The sequence below is a fragment of the Sus scrofa genome, chromosome 2 (genome assembly GCF_000003025.6).
Source record: "Sus scrofa isolate TJ Tabasco breed Duroc chromosome 2, Sscrofa11.1, whole genome shotgun sequence".
NCBI lineage: Eukaryota > Metazoa > Chordata > Mammalia > Artiodactyla > Suidae > Sus > Sus scrofa.
The window spans coordinates 82,141,536-82,162,098 of NC_010444.4; the positions used below are offsets into that span (position 1 = coordinate 82,141,536).

The window sequence follows — 20,563 nt, forward strand, 5'->3', positions numbered from 1 at the left end:
GAAATGCTCTGTCAATAATTCTCTTGGCGACATTGAAGGTAATATTATGTGGGGAAAAAACATGAGCTGTGGTGTAGGTCACAGATGTGGCGTGGCTGTGGCTGTGGCCGGCAGCTGCAGCTCCGATTCGACCCCTAGCCTGGGGACCTGCATATGCTGTGGGTGTGGCCCTAAAAAGCAAAAAAAAAAAAAAAAGAGAGAGAATAGAAGTATAGTCTAAATCTTCTAAATCAGCAAAAAGAAGAGGAAAGGGTGCTTTTTTCTAATTGTTCTGCTCAGTGATATTTTTGCTTGTGATACTAAGTGTGTAGTAGGTCTCTGATTTATATATATTGAAATGCAAGTCTAATTATAATTTATTTGTAATAATTTATTCATGTTAATTAAAAAGCCTATAATAGCTTTTTAATTAACATGAATGTAGATTTATTTTTTATTTTTATTTTCTTTTTATGGCTGCATGTGCGGCATATAGAAGCTCCTGGAGCTAGGGGTCGAATCAGAGCTGCAGCTGCCTGTCTGCATCATAGCCATGACAACCTGGGATTCGAGCTGCATCTGCGACCTGTGCCCCAGCTTTCAGCAACAACCAGTCCTTCACCCACTGAACGAGGCCAGGGATTGAACCTGCATCCTCAGAGATCCTAGTCAGGTTCTTAATCTGCTGAGCCACAATTGGAACTCCTAGTTTGTGTGTTTTTTGTTTTAATCATAGATCTTTCAACCATTTTTCCTTTGGTGAACTTGAAAACATAAATACTAATTGGCTATTATGACATGGTGTGCTGCTCATCTTTGTTCCAAAGCCTTATTTTTATAAAGCACCATTTAGAACTTGCTCATATTTGTGGACTGTGATTAAGTACTTTTTTATATGTATATATTTGATTCATTGGATTTTACTGTAAAAATCATAGACACTTAAATATTTCTGTTAGTATATCTATATATAGTACATAATTATACTGTATTCTGTTGGTATAACAGTAATGTATCTGTTTATAAATATGTATTTATAATGATAAGGAAATTAATAAAATGTAGAATTTATTTCATTATCAATAGGTAATTGATTAAAGTTAAAAGTCTTTTATTTATGAGAAGAAATGTAGCTCTTGCTTTTAAAGCATAATTTCCTCATTTGAGAACAGCTGCTCTGGCTTCCCTTTTAATAATGACTTTACAAAAGTGGTCAAGTTTGTTATTACTGGGACATTTAGTTTCTGAGATTCTACTCTAAGAATTCTATAGTTTTACTAAGCAGATGCATTATTTAAAAAGTCATTTTGACTTAACTGAGTATTGCTGTATAGTTGTTTCCTGTGGGAGATAATTATTGCTTTCAAAAAATATAGGTATTTCCAGTACAAATACATTCTAAAATTGTCTCTCTGTCCTTATATGGGATACCCTTAGTTTTCTTTCAATTTATTTTTGTCATTACTTTATGCCTTTTTTTTTCTATTTTTGTCCTTAAAATACTTTGTGAGTCAGTAAACTCTTAAAAAATTATCCCTTTATTAATAACTAGTACTACTTTTGTCAGTTTTCTAAGATGCTTCTTTAAGTTGGTATGTAATTTCCTTATTCTGACATATTATTTTTACCTTTAAAGAGTGAGAGCTGATACAAAAAAATTCATTAGAACTTGTTAAGGGTATCTTCTTTCTTCTTTTCTTATAAGTGAGAAACCTTTGTATTGTCTATCCATGATACAGCATATGTGTTTACTTGGAAAAATAATCTTTATAGCAAAATATTATTTGAACTTTTCCTCTTTATTAATATAATAAAATTGATAGTTTATTTTAAATACAGGCTACAGAAATCAGTTCTTGCCTGTTTTAAATGGTTTATTCAAATATTTTATGACTACTGGATTATGAATTTGTGTGCTATAGTAAATAAATGTTTTAGTTTCTACCATGTGCCTATCATAATGCTAGATGTTATATAGATTAAAAAGGCTAAATTATTATCTTCTATCTTCAAGAAGCTGCCTTCTTTTGGGGAAGCTAAGACTTATTGAATAGTGCAGAAATGAGGCTATAGAGAAAAGTTTTAATGGTAAATACAGGAGCTCCCATCGTGGCTCAGTGGTTAGCGAATCCAACTAGGAACCATGAGGTTGAGGGTTCGATCCCTGGCCTTGCTCAGTGGGTTAAAGATCCGGTGTTGCCATGAGTTGTGGTGTAGGTTGCAAATGTGGCTGGGATCCCGAGTAGCTATGGCTCTGGCATGGGCTGGTGGCTATGTCTTTGATTAGACCCCTAGCCTGGGAATCTCCATATGCCATGGGAGCTGCCCTAGAAAAGGCAAAAAGACAAAAAAAAAAAAAAAAAAAAAAAAGGTAAATAGAGAAGGTGAATTTTTTTTTTTTTTTTTGTCTTTTGTCTTTTGTCTTTTCAGGGCTGCACCCGCAGCATGTGGAGGTTCCCAGGCTAGGGGTCTAATAGTAGCTGAAGCCGCTGGCCTCCGCCACAGCCACAGCAACACCGGATCCGAGCCACGTCTGCAACCTACACCACAGCTCACGGCAATGCCGGATCCTTAACTCGCTGAGTGAGGCCAGGGATCGAACCCACAACCTCATGGTTCCTAGTTGGATTTGATAACCACTGAGTCATGATGGGAACTCTGGAAGGGGAATTGTTTTGTGTAAAACCTCTGAAAAAACAGGAAAGATCTCATGAAATAAATTACTTTTAAAAGGGTGGATGTAATCATTGTATTTGGGGGGACTTTCACATTTTTTATGTATTTCCTTTCAGATTGCAGATATTTCTAGGAGTGATCACAGTTCATGGCCTTATCAATAGTTGACAAATTATAAGGCAAAAATATGAAAAAATTTACAATTTTTTATTATAGTTGATTTATAGTGTTTTGTCAATTTCTGCTGTACAGCAAAGTGACTCAGTTATACATACATACATATATATATTCACACACACACACATTCTTTTTCTCATATATCTTCCATCACATTCCGTCACAACTGTTTGGATATAGTTCCCTTTGCTTTACAGCAGGATCTCATTGCTTATCCACTCCAGATACAATAGTTTGCATCTACTAACCCCAAACTACCAGTCCATCCCACTCCCACCTTGGCAACCACAAGTCTGTTCTCTATGTCCATGAGTTTGTTTCTATTCTGTAGATAGGTTCATTTGTGCCATATTTTAGATTACACATATAATATAGTGATATCACATGGTATTTGTATTCTCTTTCTGACTTGCTTCACTTAGCATGAGAATCTCTAGTTCCATCCTTGTACCCGCAAGTGGCATTATTTTGTCCTTTTTTATGGCCAAGTAGTATTCCATTGTGTATATATACCACATCTTCTTAATCCATTCATCTGTTGATGGACATTTAGGTTTTTTCCATGTCTTGGTTGTTGTGAATAGTGCTGCAGTGAACATAAGAGTTCCTATATCTTTTTCAAGGAAAATTTTGTCTGGATATATGCCCAAGAGTGGGATTGCTAGGTCATATGGTAGTTCTATATTTCCTTTTCTGAGGTACTTCCATACTATTTTCTCTCTTTTTTTTTTTTTTTGGTCTTTTTGCTATTTCCGCGTCATATGGAAGTTTCCAGGCTAGGGGTCAAATTGGAGCTGTAGCCCCCGGCCTGCACCAGAGTCACAGCAACACAGGATCCAAGCCGCGTCTGCAACCTACACCACAGCTCACAGCAACGCCGGATCGTTAAACCACTGAGCAAGGGCAGGAACCTAACCTGCAACCTCATGGTTCCTAGTCGGATTCGTTAACCACTGCGCCACGATGGGAACTCCAATACTATTTTCTGTAGTGACTGCACCAGTTCACATTTCCAGCAACAATGTAGGAGGGTTCCCTTTTCTCCACACCCTCTCAAGCATTTGTTACTTGACTTGTTAATGATGGCCTTTCTGACTGGTGTGAGGTGGTACCTCATAGTAGTTTTGAATTGAATTTCTCTAATAATTAGTGATGTTGAGCATTTTTTCATGTGCCTGTTGGCCGTCTGTATGTCTTCTTTGGAGAAATATCTATTTAGGTCTTTGCCCATTTTTCAGTTGAGTTGTTTTGCTGTCTAGTTGTGTGAGTTGTTTGTATATTTTGGAGATTAAGCCCTATTGGCTGCATCATTTGCAATTATTTTCTCCCATTCTGTAGGTTGACTTTTTTTTTTTTTTTATGATTTCCTCTGCTGTGCAAAAGCTTGTAAGTTTAAGTCCCATTGGTTTATTGTTTTCATTACTCTTGCCTTGGGAGACTGACCTAAGAAAACATTTGTATGGTTGATGTCAGAGAATGTTTTGCCTATGTTCTCTTCTAGGAGTTTTATTGTGACTTATTGTATGTTTAAGTCTTTAAGCCATTTTGAATTTATTTTTGTGCATGGGGTGATGTTGTGTTCTAGTTTCATTGATTTACATGCAGCTGTCCAGTTTTGCCAGCACCACTTGCTGAAGAGATTGTCTTTTTCCCATTTTATATTCTTGCCTTTTTTTTTATTACTCAATGAATTTATTACATTTATAGTTGTACCATGATCATCACAATTTTAGAGGATTTCCATCCCACAACCCCAGCACATCCCCCCATTTTCTTCCTTTGTCAAAAGTTAATTAACCTCAGGTGTCTGGGTTTATTTCTGGGTTCTCTGTTCTGTTCCATTGGTCAGTATGTCTGTTTTTGTACCAGTACCACACTGTCTTGATCACTGTAGCTTTGTAATATCTTCTGAGGTCTGGGAGAGTTATGCCTCCTGCTTGGTTTTTGTTTTTGTTTTTCCCCCTTCAAGATTGCTGTGGCAATTCAGGGTCTTTTATGGCTCCACATACAATTTTGGATTGTTCTAGTTTTGTAAAAAATATCATGGGTAATTTCATAGGGATTACATTAAATCTGTAGACCACTTTAGGTAGTATGACTATTTTATTTATTTATTTATTTTTATCTTTTTTTTTTAGGGCCGTACCTGCAGCATGTGAGGTTCCCAGGCTAGGGGTTGAATCAGAGCTACAGCTGCTGGCCTATGCCACAGCCACAGCAATGCCAGATCCAGGCTGAGTCTACAATCTACACCACAGCTCTTGGCAATGCTGGATCCTTAATCCACTAAGCGAGGCCAGGGATCAAACCTGCAACCTCACAGTTCCTAGTCAGATTTGTTAACCAGTGAGTCACGATGGGAACTCCTTGGGTGTGATTATAAGAGGTACTGTATTTTTATATTCCTTTTTTTTTTTTTTTTTTTTGTCTTTTGTCTTTTTTTGTTGTTGTTATTGTTGCTATCTCTTGGTTCTTGGGCCGCTCCCTCGGCATATGGAGGTTCCCAGGCTAGGGGTTGAATCGGAGCTGTAGCCACCGGCCTATGCCAGAGCCACAGCAACGCGGGATCCGAGCCGCGTCTGCAACCTACACCACAGCTCACGGCAACGCCGGATCGTTAACCCACTGAGCAAGGGCAGGGATCGAACCCGCAACCTCATGGTTCCTAGTCGGATTCGTTAACCACTGCGCCACGACGGGAACTCCTATATTCCTTTTCTAATATTTCATTGTCAGTATACAGAAATGCAACCAATTACTGAATGTTAATCTTGTATCCTGCTACTTTGCTAAATTCATGGATCAGTTCGAGTGATTTTTCTATGGATTCCTTAGGGTTTTCTATATATACTATCATGTCAACTGCATAGAGTGACAGTTTTACCTCTTCTCTTCCAACTTGGATACCTTTTCTTTTTCCTTTTTTTTTTTTTTTGGTCTTTTTAGGGCTGCACTCATGGCACATGGAAGTTCCCTGGCTAGGGGTCGAATTGGGGCTGTATCTGCTGGCCTACATCAGAGCCACAGCAACACTAGATCCAAGCTGCACATGTGACCTACACCACCACTTATGGCCACGCTGGATCCTTAACCCACTGAGCGAGGCCAGGATGGAACCTGTGTCCTCATGATTACTAGTCAGATTTCGTTTCCACTGAGCCACGATGGGAACTCCCCATGGATACCTTTTATTTCTTTTGCATGTCTGACTGCTGTGGCTAGGACTTCCAATACTATGTTGAATAAAAGTGGTGATAGTAGGCATCCTTGTCTTGTTCCAGATTTTAGTGGAAAGGCTTTCAGCTTCTCTCCACTGAGTATTATATTAGCTGTGGGTTTGTCGTCAATGGTTTTTATCATGTTATGTCCCCTCTATACCCACTTTGCTAAGAGTTTTTGTCATGAATGGATGTTGGATTTTGTCAAATGCTTTTTCTGCATCTATTGAGATGATCATGTGGTTTTTGACTTTTATTTTGTAAATATGGTGTATGACATTGATTAGTGTATGTTGAACCATCCTTGTGGACTTTGGACAAATCCCACTGGGTGGTGTATGATCTTTCTTATGTGTTGCTGGAGTCAGTTGACTAAAATTTTGTTGAGAATTTTTGTGTCTATATTCATCAAAGATATTGGCCTGTAGTTTTCTTTTTTTGTAGTATCTTTTTCTGGTATTGGTATTAGGGTGATGGTGGCTTCATAGAATGTCTTTGTGGTTTTTTTGCCTTTTTGTCTTTTTAGGTCCACTCCCACAGCATATGGAAGTTCCCAGGCTAGGGGTTGAATCGGAGCTGCAGCTGCCGGCCTATGCCACAGCCACAGCAATGCCAGATCCAGGCTGAGTCTACAATCTACACCACAGCTCTTGGCAATGCTGGATCCTTAATCCACTAAGCGAGGCCAGGGATCAAACCCGCAACCTCATGGTTCCTAATCAGATTCATTTCCGCTGCCCCATGACAGGAACTCCTTTTTTTGTTTATTTTTATTTTTATTTCTTAGTTTACTTATTTTTTTCATGGAATATCTTTGGAATTGTTCCTTCTTCAGTGTTTTGGAAAAGTTTAAGAGGGATGTGCATAAGTTCTTCTTTGGTAGAATTTGCTTGTGAAGCCATCTGGTCCTGGACTTTTGTTTTTTATTACATGTTCAATTTCATTTCTAGTGATCAGTCTGTTCAGTTGGTGTAGTTCTTTCTGATTCAGTTTTGGTGTGCTCTACGTCTAGAAAGTTGTCTCTTTCCTCAACATTGTTAAATTTGCTGGTATATAATTGTTCATAGTATTCTCTTTTTTTGTTGTCGTTTTTTTGTTGTTGTTTTTTTGCCTTTTCTAGGGCCGCTTCCTCAACATATGGAGGTTCCCAGGCTAGGGGTCTAATCAGTCACGTCTGCATCGTACACCACAGCTCGTGATAATGCTGGATGCTTAACCCACTGAGCAAGGCCAGGAATTGAACCTGCAACCTCATGGTTCCTAGTCAGATTCGTTTCCACTGCGCCACGATGGGAACTCCTGTTCTTCTTTTTCTAATTCTTGTAGGTGGTGGGTTTAGTTGTCAATTTGAGATTTTTTCTTCTTTCTTGAGGAAGGCCTGTATTGCTGTGAACTTCCCTCTAAACACTGCTTTTGAGGCATCCCATAGATTTTGAATGGTTGTGTTTTCATTATTATTTGTCTCGAGGTGTTTTTTAATTTCCGTTTTGATTTCCTTGTTGACCCATGATCTACTTCTTCTCGATTCAGTTTTGTTGGGCTGTGTGTCTCTAGAAAGCTGTCTATTTTTTTCCCTTTTAGAACTTAAGACTATATCTTGCTACTCTCTTCTGGCCTGTAATGTTTCTATAGAGAAATCAGCTGATAGCCTAATGGGGGGTCCCCTTATAATTAACTCTTTGTTTTTATCTTGCTGCCTTTAGAATCCTCTGCTTATCTTTAACATTTGCCGTTTTGTTATAATATGTCTTGGTGTGGGTCTGTTTGGGTTCAGGTTGTTTGGGGCCCTCTGTGCTATCTAAATCTGTTTCCTTTAGATTTGGAAAGTTTTCAGCCATAATTTCTTCAAATATATTTTCAATCCTCTTTTTCTTCTCCTTCTGGAATCTCTGTTATGTTTAGATTGGTCTGCTTTATATTATTCCATAGATCTCTTATATTGCTTTCACGTTTTTTCATTTGGTTTTCTGTCTGCTGTCCTGATTGGGTGATTTCCATTATTCTATCTTCTTTTTTTTTTTTTTTTTTGTCTTTTTGTCTTTTGTTGTTGTTGTTGTTGTTGCTATTTCTTGGGCCGCTCCCACGGCATATGGAGGTTCCCAGGCTAGGGGTTGAATCGGAGCTGTAGCCACCGGCCTACGCCAGAGCCACAGCAACTCGGGATCCGAGCCGCGTCTGCAACCTACACCACAGCTCACGGCAACGCCGGATTGTTAACCCACTGAGCAAGGGCAGGGACCGAACCCGCAACCTCATGGTTCCTAGTCGGATTCGTTAACCACTGCGCCACGACGGGAACTCCTATTCTATCTTCTAAGTCACTTATTTGTTCCTCTGCCTTGTTCATTCTGCTTATCAGTGCCTTTAACTTAGATTGTATCTCTGCAAATGAATTTTCTAATTTTTCTTTTTTTTTTCATATTTCATGAATTTAATAGGGTTTTCATGATTTTTTTTTTATTTTCCCACTGTACAGCAAGGGGGTCAGGTTATCCTTACATGTATACATTACAATTACATTTTTTCCCCCACCCTTTGTTCTGTTGCAACATGAGTATCTAGACATAGTTCTCAATGCTATTCAGCAGGATCTCCTTGTAAATCTATTCTAAGTTGTGTCTGATAAGCCCAAGCTCCTGATCCCTCCGAATTTTCTAATTTTTCTTAGCTCCTTCTTTTATTTTCTAGTTCCTTTCAAAAATAATCTGCATTACTGTTCATATCCACTCTTAATTCCTTTGGTATTTTCACTGTCTCCTTTTTGAATTTGGTGTCTGTTAGGCTGCAGAGGTCTGTTTCATTGTTTGCTTCTTCAGGGGAATTCTCCTGTTTTTTAACTTGTAATGGTTTCTGAGCTTATTCATTTAGCTTATATTTTTCTTATTCTTTGAGTTTATTTTTTTTTTTATTTATTTTTGTTGTTGTTGTTGTTGTTGTTGTTGTTGTTGTTATTGTTGCTATTGTTGCTATTTCTTGGGCCGCTCCCGCGGCATATGGAGGTTCCCAGGCTAGGGGTCGAATCGGAGCTGTAGCCACCAGCCTACGCCAGAGCCACAGCAATGCGGGATCCGAGCCGTGTCTGCAACCTACACCACAGCTCATGGCAACGCCGGATCGTTAACCCACTGAGCAAGGGCAGGGACCGAACCTGCAACCTCATGGTTCCTAGTCGGATTCGTTAACCACTGCGCCACGACGGGAACTCCTTATTCTTTGAGTTTAGAGAGAACAATTGTTGTAGTCTTAGAGTGCTATTTATATGCAAGAGCCCCCCTGGGTAGTTTGTGAATATATATATATATATATATATTTTTTTTTTTTTTTTTGGTTGGAGGGCTGCTTTTGGTTTGGATGCTTGCTATCTCTTTCCTCGGTGTGTGCAGACTGTTATGCCCTTGAGAGGAGGTGTGCTGGTGTAAGGCCTGTGTTTGCTTCCAAGAAGATGGAGGCAGTGGACAGGGCCTGTTGCCAGTGATAAGGCAATAATGTAATAGACAGCAGAGACAGAAAGTAGTGTTAGGATGAAAAACAAGCGAAGAAGAAGGAGGTACCAGTAGGACTATATCATTTTGCTAGACCACGTCATTAAAAATCACTTTGTGGGGATTTCCCCATTGTGGCTCAGTGGGTTAAAAATCCGAATAGTATCCATGAGGATACGGGTTTGATCCCTGGCCTTGCTCAGCAGGTTAAGGATCTGGTGTTGCTGTGAGCAGTGGTGTATGTTGAAGACATGGCTTGGATCTGGCGTTGCTGTGGCTGTGGTATAGGCTGGCAACTGCAGCTCTGATTCGACCCCTAGCCTGGGAACTTCCATATGCTGCAGGTGCAGCCCTGAAAAAAAAAAAATCACTTTGTGGCCCATGGGTTGCTTATTTCTTTTGTGTACACTGAAAATTTAGGTAGCTGGAAGAAGAAATTCTCTTCTTCCTAGTCTCTTGGCATAAAAAAGTCCAAAAAGAAACCCAGATAACTATGCCATTAAAATTGTTTTTAAAATAAATTCTGACAAACATGGTTATCTGGGTTTCCCATGAATGTAGTTAGTAAACTCTGTATATCTATCACTCTAATCGTTAAATATTGGAAAGGGCCAGGATGTATAATAACAGTAGTATAAAATAATGTCGTATGGCTAGACAATGGGAAAAGAGTTAAAACAAAATCCATGGGAACAAAGTAGAAATCATTGTAGATTTTATGCACTTACTCTAGGGCTGGAAAGCTCAGTGTAACTTTTAAATAGGACAGCAGCAAAATATAATGATGTGTGTTTCTGTGATGTTCCTTTTAGAAACCATAGTAATAGCAGATACTAATTATTTTGTAAATGTAACTATATGACAGTCCCGGTCGGAGGCATTTACATAAATTACATATCATCTGTGCCAAAGCTCTAAAAAGTAGATGGTATTGTTTCCACTTTAGGAATGAGAACTATATAAAACTCAAAGACGAGGTCAACTAGGTAGTCAATTGTAGAGATAGAATTTGATTCTAGTATCTTTTGGCTTCAAAACTAATTTTGATCCATGATATAGTTTTGATACAGTTCAAGATAAAGTGGCATCCTCTATTTATTTAAGAAGGCAGGAAAGCATAGAACATATATGTTTAATATATAATTGCTGTTATATTTTAGAGTACAGAGTTGATTTTTTAGAAAGGACTGTATGCATCTTCTGAACACGGCTGGTGATAATTACCTACTGGTTTTGATTGGCTCAGGACAGATTTCAAGTTTTTCAGCATTACTTAGCCATCAGTGGCTCTTCGCAATACTTTCACTTGTGTAGTTATTACTGCACAACCTCCTCTACAACCATGGTTTGAAACTCTCTTCATTCTCCTGAAGTTCCAACACTACCCTGCTCTTCTTCATTCTTAGCAGACCATCTCAGCTTATCAAGAAAGTGGAGATCTTTGTATCTTGAAATCCTATAGTTCTCTCTTTTTGATCTTCAACATCCCATCCATTCAGACTTCTGTGTCCAGATTGATCAATCCTTTGAGAATAGTCAGAGAGCCATGTGTCTGCCCCAAATTGCAAGTCACACATAATCTTCTTCCTGAATGTCTACCTTCCATAGAATTTATGTTTACTTCTTTGTTACTTTCCACCAATTTCTAGCTATTTATGTATAGGTTATACTTCTCCTTTATGAAGTCTTTGAAGAAAATATCCCTATGTATCATATTATCCTCACTGCCTATTTTTTTTTTTTTTAATGCCACTTCCACGGCATATGGAAAATTCCTGGGGTAGGGATTGAATCTGAGCCACAGCTGTGACCCAAGCCATAGCTGTGGCAATGCTGGATCCTTTAACCCACTGCGCCTAGCTGGGGAGCATACCCACACCTACATAGCTACCTGAGTGCCAGAGTTGGATTCTTAACATATGTCACCATGTGGGAACTCTCTGACTGTGTAATTTTTAACATACTGTTAAGGTTGGAGTTCCTGTGGTTAACGAATCCAACTTGGAACCATGAGGTTGCAAGTTCAATCCCTGGCCTCGCTCAGTGGGTTAAGGATCCGGCGTTGCCATGAGGTGTGGTGTAGGTCACAGACATGGCTTGGATTTGGCTTTGCTGTGGCTGTGATGTAGGCCGGCAGCTGTAGCTCAACTAGACCCCTAGCCTGAGAACCTCCATATGCCTCGGTGGGGCCCTGAAAAGCAAAAAACAAAACAAAACAACATATTGTTAAATTTTTATTGAAAAGTAGCTTTGATAAAAATAGAACTGTAATATTGCAGGAACAATTAAAAAATAGAAGTCTTGAAAAATAGGCAATGATTAAAAAACAAATTATAGATTTTCTGGAGCTTAATGGAGACTGAGGAGCATCAAGGAAAATTGACATTTTTCAGCTTTTAGGTAGCTTTCTAGTCACTGATCAGGAATTAAATGGATTATCTGTTTGTTGTGGAAGGAAGGAAGACTCAAAGGTGTATAAGGAGGTGTCAGGCATATTCTGATGGTATTGTCACATTTTTGTTCATTGGATTTTTAGTAAAACTGTACTAATGTGGTCGTGTGATCTTACTCTGACATATAAAATGAGAGTATTTCAACTTTTTAAAGCACATTCTATCAGTTAGAATTGGCATTTCATTTCTGCATTATTGTGTGTCCATGTCAAAAAATATTACTAAAGAGGACTTGGAAAAAAAAAAGTTTTAAAGTTAGTTTATCTTGAACTCAACAGAGGTCATCTTAAAATACACTTAAGTTATTATTTCTTATTAACTCATAATCAGGAAACAAATATTTTATGTAGTTCAAAATGTTTTTGTCTTATTACAGGCAGCTGTTAAATCTAAGAAAGCTACAGATACCTATAAACTCTATGTGGAAAAATATGCATTAGCAAAAGCAGATTTTGAACAGAAAATGACAGAAACAGCGCAGGTTGGTATTTTTAACACTTTAAATCTCAATTTTTTGTTTTGTCTTCATATAAGTAATTTTTGTTGTAAAATTTTTTATTATTCAGAAATGTTAAAATGTACAATTTTATTATTACAATTAATATTTTATTATTACAACTTTTATTATTCAGAAATGTTAAAATGTACAATTTTATTATTACAATTAATGTTTTATTACAATTTTTAATTATTCAGAAATGTTAAAATGTACAATTTTATTACAATTAATGTTTTATTATTACAATTTTTTAATTATTCAGAAATGTTAAAATGTACAATTTTATTATTACAATTTTTTATTATTCAGAAATGTTAAAATTTAACATTTTACGATGTAAAATGTTAAAATTACTTATATGAAGTAATTTTTGTTGTAAAATTTTTTATTATTCAGAAATGTTAAAATGTACAATTTCGATGTTGTAATAATGCTGTTTTAAAAATACATATCTTGTTTTGGAGATTGAAGACCAATCAACAATTAAAATATCATAAAGGTTTATTCAGATAGACTAGAAGAGAATGTTTTAAAGAATATCAAGGAGTTCCAGTCATGGTGCAGTGGAAAGGAATCTGACTAGGAACCATGAGGTTGTGGGTTTAATCCCTGGCCTCGCTCAGTGAGTTAAGGATCTGGCATTGCCGTGAGCTGTGATGTAGGTCGTAGACGCGGCTTGGATCTGGTGTTGCTGTGGCTGTGATATAGGCCAGCAGCTGTAGCTCCTATTAGACCCCTAGCCTGGGAACCTGCATATGCCTCGGGTGTGGCCCTAAAAAGACAAAAAAAAAAAAAAAAAAAGAATATTGAGAAAATGAGGACATTGGTAGATGATGAAGACATTACTGATTTTTAGCCTAATGAATGGGTTTTATTTCATTTTATTTGGCTATGCCCTCAGCTTGAAGAAGTTCCTGGGCCGGGGATTGAACCTACGCCACAGCCATGACAAAGCTGAGTCCTTAGCGACTAAGGATCTCCTATGTATGGGCTTTTAAAGTTGGATCTCTGCCTAAGAAGAAACTGGAAATGACTCAGTGCTGAGGATATAGCGGTTAACAAAATTATCAAGAATCTTTGTTTTCATAGCACTTTGATTTTCGTAATGAAAGGCAGACAATAAAAAAGTCTGTCTTTCATCAGCTTGGGATAAGTTACATTCAATTTGATGTTCCTAGAGCCTTAATTAAAGGTCTAGATTTAAGAAAGGTGCCTTTTATGAATCATACCCCGAACTTCCACTCCTACCTCTTGTCTTCTTTTCTTGTTTTATTTTTCTCCTTAGCACCATCTAACATCATAAATTTTTTTTACTGTGTCAGAGAGGATAGAATGGGTATGCTGAGGTGAAAGAGAAGCCCCAAATCTCAGTAGCTTACAATAGCAAGAGTTTATTTCTTATCATGTTTCTTGTTCATCCTGGGTCAGGCTCTTCACTCTGGTACTGAGGCTGGTAAAGGAACTCCTTCTTAGATCATTTTTAGTCATCATATCTGAGCCACTAGAAATGTGGTGAAGCACACTAGCTCTTCTACCCATATTTTTTATTATCTGTCTTCTACTAAAATGTAAGTTCTGTGAGAACAGGGATTGATTTGTTTATCTCTTCAGCACTTAAAACTGTTCCTAGCTCATGGTAGGCACTATGTAAGTGTGAAGAAGGACTTTATGAATCTGACTTTTGGACTGTAAGGAGTCTTCTTACTTAGAGTGGTGAATAAATCACACCTCTAAAACCGAAAGGCTTACTTGCTTGTGTGCAGGCGTAGTACATCCATCTTTACTTACGATGTTATAGGCACTGTGCTAGATGGCTGAGTGTATACAGTATATATGTAAATAAAACAAATTCTTTCTGCTCTACATGGAGTATATAGTAATAGAGGAAGGGGTAGACATGAAATATATGCTTAAATAAAAAGTATAAATTATTTTAAGTATTACAAAGGAAAAAAACAGATTTCCATGAGATAGAATAATAGGGGTGACCTAATTTGGATTAGGGAGTTAGAAAGTACTTTTTGGAGAAGTGACATTTAAAACTGAGACTGAAGAATCAGAAAAAGATTCATTCTAGGGCAAGAGTCTTCCAGGCATTGGGAACCATTGGTATGAAGACCCAGAGGTATAAAAGAGCTGTCACACTCTAGAAAGTAAAACATCCTTACTAACACTGAGTAGGGAGAGATGGTGGTTAGAAGTGAAGTTAAAGACATAGTCAAGAAGTTCTTACTGTGGCTTAGTAGGAACGAACCCGACTAGTAACTATGAGGATGCGGGTTCCATCCCTGACCTCACTCAGTGGGTTAAGGATCCAGCGTTGCCATGAGCTATGGTGTAGGTTGCAGACTCGGCTTGGATCCCGGGTTGCTGTGACTGTGGTGTAGGCCGGTGGCTACAGCTTTGTTTTGACCCCTAGCCCAGGAACTTCCATATGTGAAGGTGCGACCCTAAAAAGACAAAAAAGACCGGAAAAAAAAGGAGGGAGATAGTCAAGGATCAGGCTTTAGTAAAGGTTTAGGTTTTTCTTATAAGAGCAGTTCGAAAACACTGATGAAGTTGTCTGCAGCGATATGACACGATCTTATCTGCAGTTTAAAAGCCTTTTCTGACAGTTTCATGAAGAAGGGACTATGGTGAGGCCAAAGGAGAATCGCGAGTCCTGTAAACCAGAAGGCAGTGTAGTTGTCTGGTGAGAAGGATGAGGGTCAGTGTGGTAGCCCTGGAGAAGGACAGAAGTGAATGCATTTGGAGATGGCAGGGTTAGGGTGGATGGGAGAATTCTAAGAGGATTCAAGATCCCTTCCAGGATTTGGTTTGTAAGCCTGTGTGGATAGAGATGAATGGCAAAAGCTACATAAAGAGCCGTTAGTTTGAGGGGGTAGCAAGGGGATCAGATGTTCAGTTTTGAACCTGTTTATTTTGAGCTGTGTGTACCTAAGTGGAGACATCACATTTTGGAGGATCTCAGTAATTTGGGCTGGACATAATGTTCATAGTCCCTTATCCACACTTCTGAACTCCAAAAGCCGTGAAAACCAGTTTTTTTCCAGTACTCATTTGGGAGCAAAACTTGACTTGAACTGTTATTATAAGGCTGCTTATAGTCTCTGTCCTGCTTAGATTGAATATGTGTGTTTTCCTTTAGTGTTTGATAAATGGATGCCACTGTTGGTCCTGCTGGTAGTCTTATGAGATGTATGGTAACAACACCATGTTATCTTTTTAAAATTTTTTTTGTTTTTTTAAAGCTGCGCCTGCGGCCTATGGAGGTTCCCAGGCTAGGGCTTGAATTGGAGCTGTAGCTGCTGGCCTACACCACAGCCACAGCAATGCCAGATCCAAGCCACCTCTGTGGCCTACACCACAGCTCATGGCAACGCTGGATCCTTAACCCACTGAGTGAGGCCAGGGATCGAACCCATGTCTTCATGGATACTAGTCGGGTTCGTTAACCACTGTGCCACGACAGGAACTCCATGTTATCTTTATTTTAAAAAATCTAAAATATTTGAATTCTAAAGGACATGGTTCCAAAGGTTTTGAATAAGGGATTGGGCCTTTATAAAAGAGGGTCTTGTCGTCACACAGAGCCATAGTTATATCACCTTTGGATATAGTGTGGGAAAGTGAGGGCCAGGCTCTGAGAGTTCCTTGTTGTCAGTTTGGGAGAGGAAGAGATGATAAAATTCAAGTAGGAGAAGCCAGAGAAGGAAGAAAACTGGGAAATGTCATGGCAACTGGGAAATCTTAATGTTTAAAGAAGGGTTTAGTTAATTGTGTTAAATGAGGCTTCAACTCTAATGAGATAAAAAGTTTCAATTTCTAACAGATTTAATGTGATCCTTATCAAATCATCCATGACATTTTTCATAGAACTAGAACAAATCATCCTAAATTTATATGGAACCATAAAAGACCCAGAATTGCCAAAGCAATTCTGAAGAAAAAGAAAAAGAGGAGGCATAACCCTCCCAGACTTCAGACAATACCACAAAGCTATAGTAATTAAAACACTATAGTATCAGCACAAAAACAGATATACAGAGCCCAGAATAGAATAGAGAATAGAGAGCCCAGAAATAAACCCACCCACCTATGAACAATTAATCTTTGACAAAAGAAGCAAGAATATGCAAGAAGAAAAAGATAGTCTCTTTAGCAAGTGATGCTGGGGAAGTTGAACAGCCACATGTAAATCAGTAATGATAGGACACACCCTCACAGGATACACAAAAAATAAAATCAAAATGGCTTAAAGACCTAAGCATAAGACATGTCACCATAAAACTCCTAGAAGAGAACATAGGCAAAACATTCTCCAACAAATCATACAGATGTTTTCTTAGGTCAGCCTCCCAAGGAAATAATAGATAAAAATGAAAGTAAATGGGACCTAATCAGATTCATAAGTTTTTGCATACCACAGAAAACCATAAACAGAACAAAAAGATAACCTACAAACTGGGAAAAAAATATCGCCAGTGATCGACCATCAAGGCCTTAACTTCCAAAATATACAGCTAGCTAATACAATTCAATAATAAACAGCTCAATTGAAAAATGGGCAAAAGGCCTAAATAGACATTTCTCCAAAGAAGATATACAAATGGCCAATAGGCATATGAAAAGATGCTAATTATTAGAGAAATCCAAGTCAAAACTACATGAGGTACCTCTCTGGGCAGAATAGCCATCGTTAAAAAGTCTACAAATAATAAATCCTAAAGAGGGTGTGGAGAAAAGGGAATCTTCTTACATTGTTGATGTAAATTGTAATGTAATTGTAATGTAAATTGGTGCAGCCAGTATGGAAAACAGTATGGAGGTTCCTCAAAAAACTAAAAATAGAGTTGATGTGTGCTCCAGCAGTCCTCTCCTGGGCACATACCCAGACAATAATGAATTCGAAAAGATACATGCACCTCGATGTTCATAGCAGCTCTTTTTACAGTATCCAAGGCATGGAAGAACCCTAAATGTCCATCAAAAGATGGAAAAAAAAAAAAGATGAATGGATAAAGAAGATATGATACACACACACACAATGGCGTATTAGCCATTAAAAAGAATGAAATAATACTATTTGCAGCAACATGGATGGACCTAGGGATTATCATGCTAAGTGAAGTCAGAAAGAGAAAGACAAATTCCGCATGATAGATTTATAGGTGGAATCTAAAATATGACACAAATCAACATATTTATGAAACAAAAATAGACTCACAGATAAAGGGAACAGGCTTGAGAGGAGGTGGATAGGGGAGGGAAGGATTGGAGTTTGGGATTAGCAGAAGCAAACTATTTTATATATGATGGATAAATAACAAGGTGCTACAGTTTAGCACAGGGAACTATATTCAATATCCTGTGATAAGCTATGATAGAAAAGATGCAAAGGAATGTGTGTGTGTGTGTGTGTGTGTATGTATATATATATATATGTATATATATATATATTTGAGTCATTTTGCTGCACAGCAGAAATTAACACAACATTGTAAATCAACCATATTAAATAAAAATTTAAAAGTTCAATTTCTATAGCAACCACAGTGTAGATTTCAGCAAGTTCTCTTTTATCTTTTAAATCATTAGGAATGCTCATTTGTAAGGCATTTACTTTTGTTAATTTTCTATCAATGAAAATTTTGCCTTTCAGTTATTTAATTTGAAAAAACAGAAAGGTAGAATTACGGGTTTCTCAGGATATATGCCCACAAGTGGATTTGCTGGATCATGTGGTAGTTCTTGCTGCTCAGTTCTGAAGAGTAATTCAGGATCTTACAGTATTGGTATTCTCATTGGACTTGGCAAAATTAGTCAAGACAAGCAGGTACTCTATTTTAACTCACATTCCTTGTGAGTAAAATTGATTTAAGTTTTTAGACTGTTGTCGCATTACTGCCAAAACTATGATTTCACCATTATTGAGATTTTTTTTTTTTAAAGTTCAGACCCTTTACACAGATATGGATGTGATCATTTGGCTTAGTGATTTCTGATCATGTAACTCAGTGCTGAAGAGAATTGGACATTATATATGGGGTGAGGGAATTTAATTTGATAAACTAACCAGGAAAACATAGCAAACATTTCAGCGTACTCTTTGGAACTGATGTGATTTGGCAAGAAAATGGGTAATCAGATTTGTGCAGTGGAAATGACAATTGTATTTTTGTTTGAAAATGGCCGGTTCAGCATTTCCCAAATCCTGTTTTGAGGAAAATTATTCTTCTATGAGTTATTAATAGATACTCAGAGAAGAAGAAAAAAGGGTTGTGTGGTCAAAGAAATTTGGAAGACATCGGATTAGCGGAGTGAAACTAGTTTTGTTACTTTAGTGTTTCTTCAGTTTTTAGTATGTTTATTTTGAAGCCAAGTGTAGCATTGTCTCCCCACCAGGAATAAATATCAGATAACCTGGGAGTTTTCCAGGCAACTTTTTCACCTCTTTCCAGCTCATTACCTAGGTAGTCATGGAGGATCATATGTTTCGTAGTTTGAAAACATTCCCCAGGTCATCTGAATCATCCCTACCTTCAGTTGAGAATTGCTGAGATAGAATATTCAGGCTTTCCCAGATTTCTTTGACCACAGACTCTTTCGGTGACTCTGTATTAACATTTCAAGAATTAGGCATTTTGAAAGTCTTTGGGTTAGATTGTAAAGTCTTAAGAAGTAAACTGTAGTTTTAGCTCAGCCAACTAATTGTTTTTCATTTTTTGAAATGCTTTTCCCTTGGTTTTCATGACACTCTTCTCCTCTGGGTCTCTTTCTAATTTTCTGACCATGATTATAGATTTTAATTTCTGGTTCCTTCTAATTCTGAAAAAATTCATATTTGCCTGAGAAATTGCATAACAAAAAGTTAACTTTCTTGATGCTATTATTTTACTATGTTCACTAGACTCATTTGTCTAGAAACATTGTAGTAATGGTAACTTGCTAGATTTGGTTAGCTATGTTAAGATGACTTCTAAAAAGTTTTGATTTCACACTATTTCTGTGTTTGTGTACTTTTTTGTATTTGCTACCCAGAAATTTCAAGATATTGAAGAAACTCATCTCATTCACATAAAGGAAATTATAGGATCCTTGTCAAATGCTATAAAGGAAATTCATTTGCAAATAGGCCAGGTAAGTTTTTACTCTTGTTGAACTGATTCATAAGAATTTTATGTTCTTTTATAACTCTTTAAAAATCCAGACTCATAACATGATACTGCATTGTTTCTGACAAAGAATATGTATTTAGGTATATTAAACATAAGATAACCTGGATTTTTTATTGTTTGGCTATCAAGGATAACTTAATTTTTAAAATTAACTTCAGTCTTCTTTATATAAAAGTTACCATTCTTTGAATAGTTCTTTTTTAAGGTTTTACTATTTTAAAATTTAGAATAGAAACATCAATAAGTTATAGAACTTGTGCTTAGACATTTTACAAAAATATAAAAGAGTTTTAATAAATGACATTTGGAGTGCATTCAAATATAGTAGAGAAAGATGAAGTCTGTTATTCTTTGTTACTAAAGTTCTAAAACTATTTTCATCATTGTATAAGTTTTATTTATAAGATTTCTGTCTCTAAAACACTCAAAGATGGAAACAGGACACTGCCTTGACTTCTAAGGCTATGAGGCTATATTTTAAGGAGTGCATGTAAATAATGGTTTGTATCCACAGTTCTACTAACAGTGTAAGTTAGGAAACAGAGTGTGTTAGGTAAATGAAAGTTCTCAAAGGCTTTGGGTCAGAAAATATGTATTTTGGTGTAATGAATTTTGATTGCTTTGTGTAAGTTTTGTCTGAAATACAGTCAGGCTATCTATGGAAAGTGATAAAAATTCATCTTTATTTCATTTTAATAGGTCCATGAAGAATTTATAAATAACATGGCTAACACTACAGTTGAAAGCTTGATACAAAAATTTTCTGAGTCAAAAGGCACTGGCAAGGAAAGACCTGGTAAGATGACAAACTCTGCAAGGAAACATATTCAAGTTCTCATCCAGTAACAAGTATGTTTGCCTTTAAATTCCAAAATGGCAAAATGGAGCTTGGGAGATATCT

At 37.2% G+C, this 20,563-nt stretch overlaps 1 protein-coding gene across 3 annotated transcripts in view; it reads left to right on the forward strand.

Annotated features, from left to right (window-relative positions):
• Window positions 1-20,563, forward strand: part of FCHO2 (FCH domain only 2) — a 147,128-nt gene that overhangs the window by 40,253 nt on the left and 86,312 nt on the right. For 2 of the 3 annotated variants that reach the window (XM_021084438.1, XM_021084437.1), the window contains exons 6-8: window positions 12,362-12,466; window positions 19,526-19,624; window positions 20,362-20,458. In XM_021084438.1, the coding sequence (XP_020940097.1) occupies window positions 12,362-12,466; window positions 19,526-19,624; window positions 20,362-20,458 (301 nt within the window). The remainder of the gene's footprint in view (window positions 1-12,361; window positions 12,467-19,525; window positions 19,625-20,361; window positions 20,459-20,563) is intronic. The other variant, XM_013994888.2, reaches the window with a different exon arrangement.